The sequence below is a fragment of the Pituophis catenifer genome, unplaced genomic scaffold, assembly GCF_029215685.1.
Source record: "Pituophis catenifer annectens isolate HBS135680 unplaced genomic scaffold, rPitCat1.0.hap2 SCAF_2, whole genome shotgun sequence".
Classification (NCBI taxonomy): Eukaryota; Metazoa; Chordata; class Lepidosauria; order Squamata; family Colubridae; genus Pituophis; species Pituophis catenifer.
The window spans coordinates 133,295,260-133,307,490 of NW_027256882.1; the positions used below are offsets into that span (position 1 = coordinate 133,295,260).

At 40.6% G+C, this 12,231-nt stretch overlaps 1 protein-coding gene across 1 annotated transcript; it reads left to right on the forward strand.

Moving 5' to 3' along the window:
- The first annotated feature begins 532 nt into the window (after positions 1 to 532).
- SLC25A19 (solute carrier family 25 member 19) lies at positions 533 to 10,813 on the forward strand. Its single transcript, XM_070934628.1, has 6 exons — positions 533 to 701; positions 2,071 to 2,226; positions 3,551 to 3,721; positions 5,663 to 5,846; positions 6,120 to 6,250; positions 7,374 to 10,813. Exons 1-6 carry the CDS (start codon positions 570 to 572, stop codon positions 7,572 to 7,574), a joined length of 975 nt encoding a protein of 324 aa, XP_070790729.1. The 5' UTR covers positions 533 to 569; the 3' UTR covers positions 7,575 to 10,813.
- The last annotated feature ends 1,418 nt before the right edge of the window (positions 10,814 to 12,231 follow it).

Here is a 12,231-nt window from a genome sequence, read left to right on the forward strand (position 1 = left end):
GTCATCCCGAGCGAGAGCCGCGTGAGGTCGTCCTTCAAGACCTGCCGCCCGGGTCCTCGGGTGGAGCCGGGTTGAATCCTCGCCAAGCCTCCGATTGGTCGCCGCATTTCGTTGCCCTGGGAAGCCGCGGTCTGGGTGAGCCTCTCGCTGGAGCCGAAGGAGGGTCCCGGGTGGGCGGGGGAGAAGGTCGAGATGCCCGGGGAGGGTCGCAGAGGGGAAACCTGAGCCGGTTGGTGCCGCGTCTCTTTTCTCAAGGCAGCCACAAAATTAGCCGCCGGCCAGGCTGATTGAGGAGGACACGTGCTTGGTTCACGGCCATGCAAAGCAGGCGCGAGGCTCTTCAGTGCGGCGGGGAATGCAACTTTAAACATGCTCAGATGCACTGTTGTCTCTTTGTAAAGACAAAACCCTCCCTCTTTCCCCCGGGTCTCAGCTCTCCGGCGTCCGCTCTTGATGCGACTCCTTTTTCTTTTTTTCTTTTCCTTTCCCCTTTTCTTTGCCTCCACCAGTGTTGGTGCCCGGGGAAGAGGAGTCGTGCATGGAGAGCAAGGTCCATAGACCTTGTAGGGATGGTTGGCTATGATCCGGATTCCGAGTGTAGCTCCCTTTCGACTCTGAAAGTAGCAGCGGCAGGATCCGCTTCCGGATTGGTCACTCGGGCGATGATCGGCCCTTTTGATGTGCTGAAGATTCGATTTCAGGTATTTGTCTTTATGACGTTGGACAATCAAGAGGAAGGTGGTTTTAAAGGACCCTCCGCTCTTCTAAGGAGCTGATTTGGCCTTTAGCTTTGCGTTTCCAGAGGTTATATAATTTAAGGACAGAGCCCGCTATATTTTTTCCCCCTCCGCTGTTTGCATCAAGACAGAAACGCAGCTGACTTGTTCCTTCACCTGAAGATCTTGGACCCCCCCCCCCCGTTAAAAACAACAGAAGGTGGTCCTTTAGTTGAAGGCACTGATGCAGCTATCCAGAGCTACTATGGTAGTTATGAGAGTTGTATGGAATCGGAGGCAGGTGGCTTCTGGGAGAAGGTTTGTGGAAGGCAGTCTTCCTGACATATCTGGCTTGTGAGACCCACGTCCACAAGCATCTGAGGAGCCCCGTGGGAAGAGTGTACTAGAAAGCCTTCCCACCTGCTCTAGCATAGTTGCTCCTGTGCTTGTATTGTGCAACTCGGTGTAGCGGTTTTCCTTGGGTGTTGCAGCTTTGGCAAGGAAGCCCAATGATTTTTACCTAGGGCTGTTTGAAGGTTTGCTTTTTTACTCCAGGTTTATTTAAAAAAAAAATACGTTGACCCTTTAAAAGATGATTAACCTTTTCCTTCTAAATATTCTAAGCTTTTGGGAAGAGCATTGTAGTCTAATATTTTCCCTTTCTAATCGGCACAACATTTGGGATGAGCCTTCTGAAATTCGAGGCCAGTGTTGTTTCTGTGCGACCTTCCAGGTGATAGAAGTTGCTGGAAGGCTAGGTGGGACCTATGCCTATTCTAAAGTAGCAAAGTAATTATAGGTCCTCAACTTGCGACCACAATTGAGGCCAGAATTTATGCTGCTAAGTGAGAAATTTGTTAAGTGAGGTTTTGCCCCATTTTATGACTTTTCTTGCCACATTTGTTAAGTGAATCGCTGCAGTTGTTAAATTAGTAACACGGTTGTTAAGTGAATCTGGCTTCCCCATTGACTTTGCTTGTCAGAAGGTCACAAAAGATGATCACATGACATTGGGACACTGCAACTTTCATAAATATGGACCAGTTGTCAAAAGCATCCGAATGTAAATCACGTGAACATGGGGATCCTGCAGCGGTCATAAGTGTAAATAATGTCACTTTTTTCAGTGCCCTTGTAAGTTTAAACAGTCTCTAAATGAACTGTTGTAAGTCGAGGACTATATTTATATATTTCCTGCCAGGGTAAATAGTGATTATTTCCAGGTAAGTAAATGTATATTAGAAAATACCGTAGCCTAAGACACACTTTCTGATAAATATGGCCCTAAGATATTTTGAAGTCTTAAATTTTCCACATAAATATTGGAAAGTTTACTCATGCTGTCATTTTTCAGCTTCAGATAGAGCAGCTTTCCTCCAAAAATCCACAGGCGAAGTATCATGGTATCTGGCAGGCTGCTGGTAAGATTTTTCAGGAGGAAGGGGTCACTGCATTTTGGAAAGGTCATGTCCCCGCTCAACTTCTTTCCATCACATATGGGGCTGTCCAGGTGAGAACCAAACAATATTTTATCTATTCAGCCTGAAAACTGACAATTTTCTTAACTTCCAAAGTGATCTGTTTAGCTGCCTTCTTGTGTTTCTTTTCAAAAACTGACTACCGTATTTTTCAGAGTATAAGACACAGCTTAGTTTTTGGGGAGGAAAATAACAAAAAAAAAAAAAAATCTCCCTACCAGGTATTCATCTGGCTAGTGTCCTTAGCCTGGTCAGCTTCAGCACATTAGTTTGCTGGTTTTTATCCCCTGCTTAGGGATAAAAAAAAACAGCTTCTAAAGCACAACTGATCTTTGGAGAGAGAAGCAATGAGAAAAGCAGACAAACCACGGAGATCGCTTCACTCGCTAGTGCCTCGTTAGAGCTGAAAAAAAGCTTTGAAAAAGCTATATTCGGAGTATAAGATTTTCAGCCTCTTTTAGGAGGGAAAAAAGTGTATCTTATACTCCGAAAAAATACGGTACTTTTTTTAGAATTAATATGACACAATTGAGTTGTTAACATGGAATGTTATGACTCTGGGACTAAAGATTTATTCTTAGCAAAATTTAGGATTTCATATTAACTTTTCTTCATGTACTTTCTGTTCAAGTAATGAGTTAATTTAAGTAATTTTAAATAGTAATTCAGAATCTCCATGCTTGCACAAGGGTAATACCCTATTTTCTTTTATCCAGTCTTTGTCAATCCCTCTCTTAGAGCCCAAAAAATTCTTTGCTGTATTTTCTCTGATTTCACTTTCCTGCCAAAACTTTTCATCCCACATCCTGAAATGCAAAATAAAATCTGTTAATTTTTGCCAAATGATGAGAAGCACATCAGCTGCTGCTTCTTGTTTTGATTATTTAATGCTAATCTATCTTGGATACTAGTTTGTAAACTGATGTAATTCTGAGGAGTCTAAATTGTTTTCTCAGATGTTGGGTATGTTCACATAGAAGGCTAACACAGTATAAATTGAGGCAGGATTTACCCAAATATTAAGGTTCAGCTATTGTAACATTAAACCATAAACTAACTATATTAACTGGATCCACGCAACCCATTGAGCCATAAATTAGCCAATTATGCAACTCTCCTGATATTTGCATACTTCCAGAGACATTCACCATCCTAAATCCTATAAATGAAATAAGTGAAAAAAAATGAATCAGTTTAATAATTAGTAATTAATTAATTATTCAGAGATGCAAAACCAGAATTGTTGGACCATATGTATTAACAGAAATTGTTCTTTTAAAAATATCCTTGTGTGATTGGTGGCTCTCCTAAATCAAATATGTACATTTTTGATTGTTTTGGTTTTCTTTTTACAAGTTTGTCAGTTTTGAATTTCTGACAAAGCTGGTGCACCATGGCACAACTTATGATGCTCGTGACTTCACTGTGCACTTTATCTGTGGCGGTCTGTCTGCTTGTGCTGCTACTGTGACAGTTCAGCCTCTTGACACATTGCGCACTCGCTTGGCTGCCCAAGGAGAACCGAAGGTAAGAGATGGATGAAAGATTTTCCACTCCCCACCCACCCTCTGTGCTTCCAGATTAATTCTGCTCTTGCTACCTGGAGAATATTCTGGTTCTTTACTTTACACCAACAGTATTTATTTAATGAAATGACACCATTCTGACTGGTTTCCAACTTACTTACAGTCTTAGGGTGTCTTAGATATTAAAACATTTATTATGCCATAAGCTTTCTTAGGAGGGACTGTCTTATTTATTGTTGGTTGATCTGTCGGAATTGATAGGCAAGGTTAGGAGGAGTACTTGAGGCTGATGAAAAAATAACAGAGTCCCAAAAGGTGAAAGTCCCATGATAGAAAGGAGTGAAAGGAAGACTTTGATAAGAGCCGAGGTGGCGCAGAGTGCAGTACTGCAGCTACTTCAGCTGACTGCTAGTTCAGCAGATCAGTGGATCAAATCTCACCGGCTCAAGGTTGATTCAGCCTTCCATCCTTCCAAGGTGGGTAAAATGAGGACCCAGATTGTTGGGGGTAATATACTATTTAGTATACTGTCTTTGGTGTAAGCCGCCCAGAGTCCTCGGAGAGTGGGCGGCATAGAAATATGACTAATAAAATAAAAATAAAATAAATAAACAGCTGCATCTTGAGAAAATCTATAAATCTGATAGGGAAGCAATCTGACAAATAGGCAACCACCATCCATCAAGGTTTACAGTATGTGGGAATTAGATCAATATGACTTGTTTACCAAAGCAGAGTTATTTTGGCTTAATATGTTTGAATCCAGCCATTTTAGTGTGCAGTATTCAGTGTGCAAAGTGGAAGAGGTGCTTCAAATCCAGAATGGTCACGGCCTCTTTACCTGTCAGGAGCTCTGTAAAAGAAGTTGCTTCTTTTCCTGGTCTGTCACTGTTCACCCAGGAAAATATGTGTTTTAATTTAAGCTACTTATTCTAATACATGTTAAATTTCCCCTCAGATGTTATGTTTCTTGTGGGAACAGTCTTTGCTTCTCTTACACAAATTTGAAATTCTGTGTCAGAACTGCTTTCTTTTGCACATTATTATTATGCATGCAGAATAAGCTATGCAAGTCTATATATTATTGTGCAGATAGGCATCATAGAAACTGTACTTTGCATAATAGATCATTTTGCTTTTCAGTACCCTGTTGAGAAGGCAGCTGTGTGGGAGGAGCAAAGGGTAGCATGGGGATTGTCTGGTCATGACAAAAAGGCTCTCTCTCTCGCTCTCTCTCTCTCTCTTCAAGCTTTTAACTGGTTAATTGCTTTTAGTAATGATTTTATTGTGATGTGTTTTTGAAGTTTTATATTCGTAAAAAAATTCTTTACCAACTTGAGTGCTCTTCAGAGCAGAAAAGTGAATAATAATAGCCATACTGCTAGGGTCTTCCAATATATTAAAACATCCTATGTTCTTGGGAAGAACTCAATGAGTATGAAGGCCAACAGCAGCTAATGAACTGGTAGCTGTTGTGCCTATGATAATAACACCTTTAAGAACATCAAACAACAACATCTGCCTATCTCGGGTCCTTGGGAAGGATTCAGTAGATGGAGAAAAATGCCAAATCCAGTCTAAACATACAATGATGACCAGAAATGTTAAGGGACAGATAGATAGCCAGTTTGGGTAACTAGCAGGAGCTGCACCTCTTAATAGTTGGAGCTTTTTGACAGCATAGCTGAAATCTCGCTTCAATACCGAGAGCAAAATTTGCATCATGGCCAAGGAAAGATAGAATAGAATAACAGAGTTGGAAGGGACCTTGGAGGTCTTCTAGTCCAACCCCCTGCCCAGGCAGGAAACCCTACACCACTTCAGACAAATGGTTATCCAACATCTTCTTAAAAATTTCCAGTGTTGGAGCATTCACAACTTCTGCAGGCAAGTTGTTCCACTTATTAATTGTTCTAAGATGCTCCTCCTTAAATTGTTTTAGATTTACAGGAATCTCCGCCACGCTGTGGTCAGCATGTACCAGAAGGAAGGACTGCTGACTTTCTATAGGGGGCTGAGCCCAACCATAATTGCCATTGTTCCTTATGCCGGCTTCCAGTTTTCCTTCTACAGTCTCCTGAAGAGGGTGTACAACTGGATTGTTCCAAGCGAAGAGATGAAGAAAGGTTGGTGCCAATTGTGCGGCTGGGCAGGGAAAAAGGGGCAGGTCTAAGCTGAGCTTAGAAAGTCTGCTGCCTCAAAGTTGGAAATCAGTTAGCGGCAAAATTGTAAGTGTGAAATCAGTAAGTAAATAGGAACCCATTGAGAACCTTTCATAAAGATAATCCTACCCCAGTGACTCGTGACTCTCCTATGTTGACCAGTCCAGGGCTTTGAAGGGCAGGATTAGACTTAGCTTTGGAGTGCTTCCCTCCACTTCTAACCTCTTGGTTTTTCAGGTAATATTAGAAACTTAGTGTGCGGCAGCTGTGCTGGTGTCCTCAGCAAAACCCTGACCTATCCCTTTGACCTGTTCAAGAAGCGACTGCAAGTGGGTGGTTTTGAACAAGCCAGGGCGGCCTTTGGGCAGGTGAGAGGGGATTTGGCTTGTGGAAATCTGTCTTGTTCCCCTTTCCTCTCTTTCTCTTTGTCTGTGCCAAATATATCAGGCAGTAGGGTGTATCTGCTGAAACAACCAGACTTTCCCCTTTTATGCAATATCTAAATGAGGAGTTCTGCCTCACCTACTCTCCTACTCTTATTTTAGTGTTTCTCAACCATGGCAATTTCCAGGTGTGTGGACTTCAACTCACATAATTCTCCTCAATGGCCTTGTGGGCTGTGGGATTCTGAGAGTCAAAGTCCACCACTTGGAAGTTGCTATGGTTGGGAAACACTATCTTTGATGAAGACATTACTAGAAGTACATTCTGCCCATCACTGAGAACTTGTAGCTTTGATACTGTAGCCTCTAAGTGTATGCTGGATGCATTGCTTGTAATGGAGCCATTGCTGGCCCCCTCCCCTGGCTATTTCTAGATGAGAACCTGGAACCAATGCTTTCCCTCCTCCCCTTTTTTCCTGTTTCATGCAGAAGGATAGCAATTTATCACATTGTGTTTTTGCTCAGCTTGCAGTTGGATGAACTACAGTTTGTGCAAACCACAGTTGCCCATATTTTGACAGAGATGGCTTTGTTATACACAGAGCCTAGTAGTTTTAAATTGTGTGTGAAGAAGAGAGGAAGAGGAAGTGGGAGGACCTGAACTCAAGGCTTCTCACATCTTGTTCATGTAATAATAAGGCACAACTTAGATTTGCCTCTAGTTAGTGCCCCCTTATTCAACCTTCTTTCAAAGTATTGAACATATACCGTTTCACAATAAAACTGTGTTATAAACGTTTGTGCCGAGTTTCTTTTTTGTTCAACTAGCCAGTTTTTGGTGGCTTTGTTTTTCTAAATCTCAATCCATAGCTTTTAAGTATACGGATTCTTTTTTCTCATTTTCTGTCTGGAGACCAATATGCATAATCTGGCTATGCAGTGCTTCAGGGTCAGTTTCCATGAGAGAGCACGAACATAAATACTTCTTGCCACGACTTTTCCCCGCAATTACATGAAACTGAATCCAACGTCCTGTTATGTCTAAGAGAAAAGACTTTGTACCCAGCCTGAATCTCTGCTCTGGCTCACTCATTTCTTGTGTCTGCAGGTTCGAACATACACTAGCATCATGGACTGTGCCCGACAGATAATCTTGGATGAGGGACCCAGAGGATTCTTCAAGGGCCTCTCCCCAAGCCTGTTGAAGGCTGCTTTTTCTACCGGCTTCACCTTTTTCTGGTATGAGCTCTTTTGCAGTTTTCTGCTAACAATGCAAGTCTCCGGTGGTCCTAAGAAGCAAGAAGGCTAATTATAAGCAAGAGTTCCTGCCTGCCTCCAGTGGATGTTCTTGGAGTGTAATTGAAGCTGCAGTCGTCATCGTTGGGGACTGAGGGGTGAGGCAGGGCACATGGGATTGGAGAATCGAGACAAGTGACTCTTTGCCCAAACCCAGGATGCACATCACTCGTTGGTTTGGCTCAAAACAGAAACGGTGGCTCACCTCAACACCTGCTCAGGTTGTCTCTTTAGTCTGCAGCTGCAGCATTTGTGAGTCTTGATGAGGTTCATCATCAAGGCCTCTGAAGATCTTTGTTGTAAAGGTGTGTCTACTTTTTCTATTGTTTCATAACAGAGGGTTTGAATCAGACCCCAGTTCACATATCAAAATCCCCTTTTGTGACCCTGGAAACTTGGTACCCTTAAACAGAACTATATATTGACTAGTGGATGGCCAGACTCCTTCAGCATGGCCATTTTGCAATGCCTGTGATAAGCTGGAGATCCTGGCATTCAGTAGTGCCGATGGGACAATTGCTTAATAGACAACTACCTGCCTTGGCCATTCAGCCCCGGCAGTAAAAATGCAATAGCTGTTTTGTCAGCCATTCCCTTGCCTCTTGGCTGAGGTTCTTGCAGGTCTTGTGATTTTGCAGTGTTCCATTAGTGAGTCTGTGGAAATTGTCTGTTGCCAAAATCCTAAACAAAGTAGAGGAAGCGCTGCATGCATATCTTACCCTTCTGTGTTAGCAGGGCCATTAGTGTTCATGGTTCCTCTTGCCCTGCGCATACATAAATATATTTTGCCACTACTCCAAATTAAAAATAGAGGGCAAGCATACAAGCGGCCTGTAAACTAGACACTTATATTTTTGCACTATCAACTTCTTTCTTACTAAAACAAACATGCTGGATCTAAATTCTTAAGAAGTTTTCATTTTAAACTTTTTCATTTTGAATCAAAGTGAGGAAAAAATATTGTTGGCTATACAATTATTCCGTTTCATTTTGCGATAGGATGCATCTTTTAAATTATCGTAATGATTTTTCTTAAACAATGTTATCCTCTGATAGCTTCTTTTTCCCCAAGAAGCTCTGGAATAACAATGGATACTTTTTTTCAGCAAACTCTTAACATTTAGTGAAAAAACAGTTGAAGAGGACCATTTGCCTGGCTGAATTTGGCCAATTTTATATATGATGAAAGCTATAAAGAAAATTAAACGATTGGTGCAATCTTGTCAAAGTTTACTCAGAAATAAATCCCACTATGCACATTTAGAATTGCAGCCTTTACTTTCCAAGTCATTGATAGATTTCTCAACTTCCTGGTACATACTCTGTATTTACATTAAAAAGTTCACAGCAATTGGGTAAGTAAGTTTGCTTTAAGGCTTTGTCCTCACAAACGGAATATTCTTGGACTAATTCAGTTTTGCCTGATATAAAATATATGAATTGTCATGGTCCCAGTTTCACACACAGGAAGAAGCTGATTCTCTATTCCCTGCCTGTTTTCTATGCACTTATCTGTAAAATGTAAATGTAAAAGCATAAAAATAATGTATATTTATTTATTTAGATATTTTTTTATACTCTATAATCTTTGCATGGTATCTGGGGAAAAAGCAATCTGACAGGATGAGTACAGTTGGGAAATCACCAAGTTGATTTCTACTCCATGACCTCCTTTCAGCATAGGACAATCCACGTTCAGATATATTGCTAAATTGAAGGTACTGTAGTAATACACAAGAACACTCCAGTTTGCTATATACCTGATAAATATAAGCAAAGCTTCTGAAAAGAGAGAGGTTTTAAAAAATAGATTTGTTTCCAGCAGTATCTGCAAATTCTTTTTATAAAACTTCCAGTACTGGCAGGATGGATTTTAATTCATGCTGAAATCAGTAGAATCAGAGCCGTTGGTGTTTGGAAGCACAGAGACTGCAAACAGGAAAGTTTAAAGTTACTTTCTTTTGCTTACCTACTGGGTCAGGTTGTTCCTTGTACTCTTATCTGTATTTATGTTCATAAGAGCTGTGAAAGTCACATTCCAGCTATATTGCATACCATTGGAAAGGCCCTGATTTATGCAAACTTTGCCTTATGTATCCTAAGAACAAAGGTTGCTTCCATTTCTCTGAAATATTTGTTTTGGACATGTGGGTTCTCTTCCCAAAGTGTTCATAGGCCTTTCCTTCTTTTGTTGTCTAAGATTGGAATTGCTGATTCAGATTCTTTCTAAAATGCACCTAGGGTAGGCTCCTTTGTCAAAAGGCAAACAACAGATTCACCAGAAATGCAGCAACAACTGTCCTTGACATGTTTTTTATTATTTTATTTATCAAATTTTGAGGCCATTGACTCCTTAATGAATCTGGATAGATTACAGACAAAAAACAATAAATATGAATAAGAACACTACTGACTAGACCAGTGTTATGGTTGGTTCATAACTGGTGTTCTGTTCTTCTAGTCCAGTGTTTTAACTCCCATAATCCCCCAGCCAGCATACTCCCAGAATTTCACCCCTGCCCCAGTATGCTGGTTGAGGAATTATGGGAGTTGAAGTCCACCATCTTAAAATTGTCAAGGTTGAGAATCACTGGACTAGAAGAACAGAACACCAGTTATGAACCAACTATAACTAAAAGGGGCTCCACATCACCTTGCCCTCAAGGGCTCCTGTGTCTTTCCCCACCTATACAATAGAGGCATTACCTCATGAAACCTGCCTTTCTGTCAGAATTATCCTCTTTTTAAGCACGTAAACTAGCAAGCTTAAGAGGCAAGCATGAAGTCACAGCAATCCAAAGAAAGAAGGCACACTTCACATTTGTAGTCTCCAAATATAAGCTAGGTCACTTATCTTTCAGTTCTCCTCTATCCTTTAGTGCGTCCTTCAATCTGCTTCCTCAAATATGTTAATTTTAAGATATTGTGCCTTATGACAGTGCCAAAATCAGTGTATACTTTAATAATTGAGTGTTTACAAGGCAGCATAACATGGATAGGTCAGCAGTCTCTCCCAATACCTCCAAAATCGTTGATGGTTATTATCTGGGCACCTATGCCAATGAGAACCCAGACAGATTTGTACTCCTAGTACTGTAATCTAAATGATCTTTGTTGACATCTAGGGTTGTGCAAGGTTTCAGATTCCATTATTGAGATTTTTTTTAACCCCGTGTTTAACATGAATGCTTAATCTATAACACTGTATCTGTATTTTTCATATAAAGAGTTATTTTTTGTGGCTGAGACAGTTTGGACCATCCAGTTTTCTAATCCATAGAACATGTGTCTATCTTGAAAGAAAAATAAACATATAAATATATTTATCATAAATTTCTGGATTATTTTTTCTTTTTGCAATTGCCACTCTTCTGAGAATCCAATGGAGGAACAGCATGTAAACATCCCTTTTCATATTACTGCACCTAAACAGTACCTAAGAAGGACTTGGGAAAGGCAGCTGTTGTTTGCAAGGAAAGTTTTTTATAAACTGCCCTTAATGTCTGGTTATTGTATTTGGGAGTCTGTTACAAACAAAAAGGTATCATTTGAGGCTGCAGGTGTTGGAAACCTGGAGGGGAGGAAGAGGCCAAGTTCAACATTGATAAGATTGGGTGGCTGTGTGGTTTTGTGGCCCTCCTCCAGAAATAGGGATCTTATCTTTAGTCCTGAACTAGGTTGCATTTGCTTATTCAGGGCTTGTGCATAGCTTTATGAGTGCACAACTTCTGCTCGTGGCTGAAAAGTTTTCACACAAATCCAATCTATTTCTCAATGTACCCCTCCCTTTTAGAAGCCACTCATGCTTTAGTCACCTTACGCCTAGGCTACTGCAATGTGATATACATGGAGTTGCCATTCAACTACTATATGAATGCAGTGACACAGGCAATTATGAGCATGCCACACGTTGCTCATGTAGCACCCTTGCTCTATGAGCGGCACTGAATATTGGCAGGTTTCCAAAGATAATTCAAGGTGTTGGTTATGACTTATAAAACTTTGGTGACCTGGTTATCTAAAAGACTATCTCTCTTCCACATTCAGCTCAACCAGTACAAGTGGACAGAGCAGGCAGGCATATTCTACCTGCTTGTGGAAAGCCTCTGTTCCATTTCTGATTTATCCCTTTGCAGATTTTTTTTTTAATTGGGATATCATCTTCATAGAAAGGGAATTCTGATGTCCAATGACTGGTATAATGTTCCTTCTAAATTCAGGTACTGTAATGTAGCACATGATAGTAGAGGATGCAGTCCCTGGCCTTTGTGGTGATTCAAGAAAATCATTTGAGAATATGCAGCAGTAGCATTAGTGGAGATGTGACAGGTGAGAAAACTTTAAAAAGGACTTTGAAAGTATGGTGCATATATATCTCAAGCATATATGTGTATGTATGTGTGTGTATATATATATATGTGTGTGTATATATATATGTGTGTGTATGTGTGTGTAATCTGCCAGTTTATACTTAGTTTTAATTATGGTGATCTCTAGTTCCTGAATTTCTGTCAGAATTTCTCCATGTTATATTACAACTCTCATTAATCCTCAGAACTATCTGTTGGTTTGAATTTATGAAAGTTGAATAAAGTCTACATATTGCCAATCTGTGCCAGTAATTATTTCAGTTAGTGTATATCACTCATGACACAATAGTAAGTTGGAGT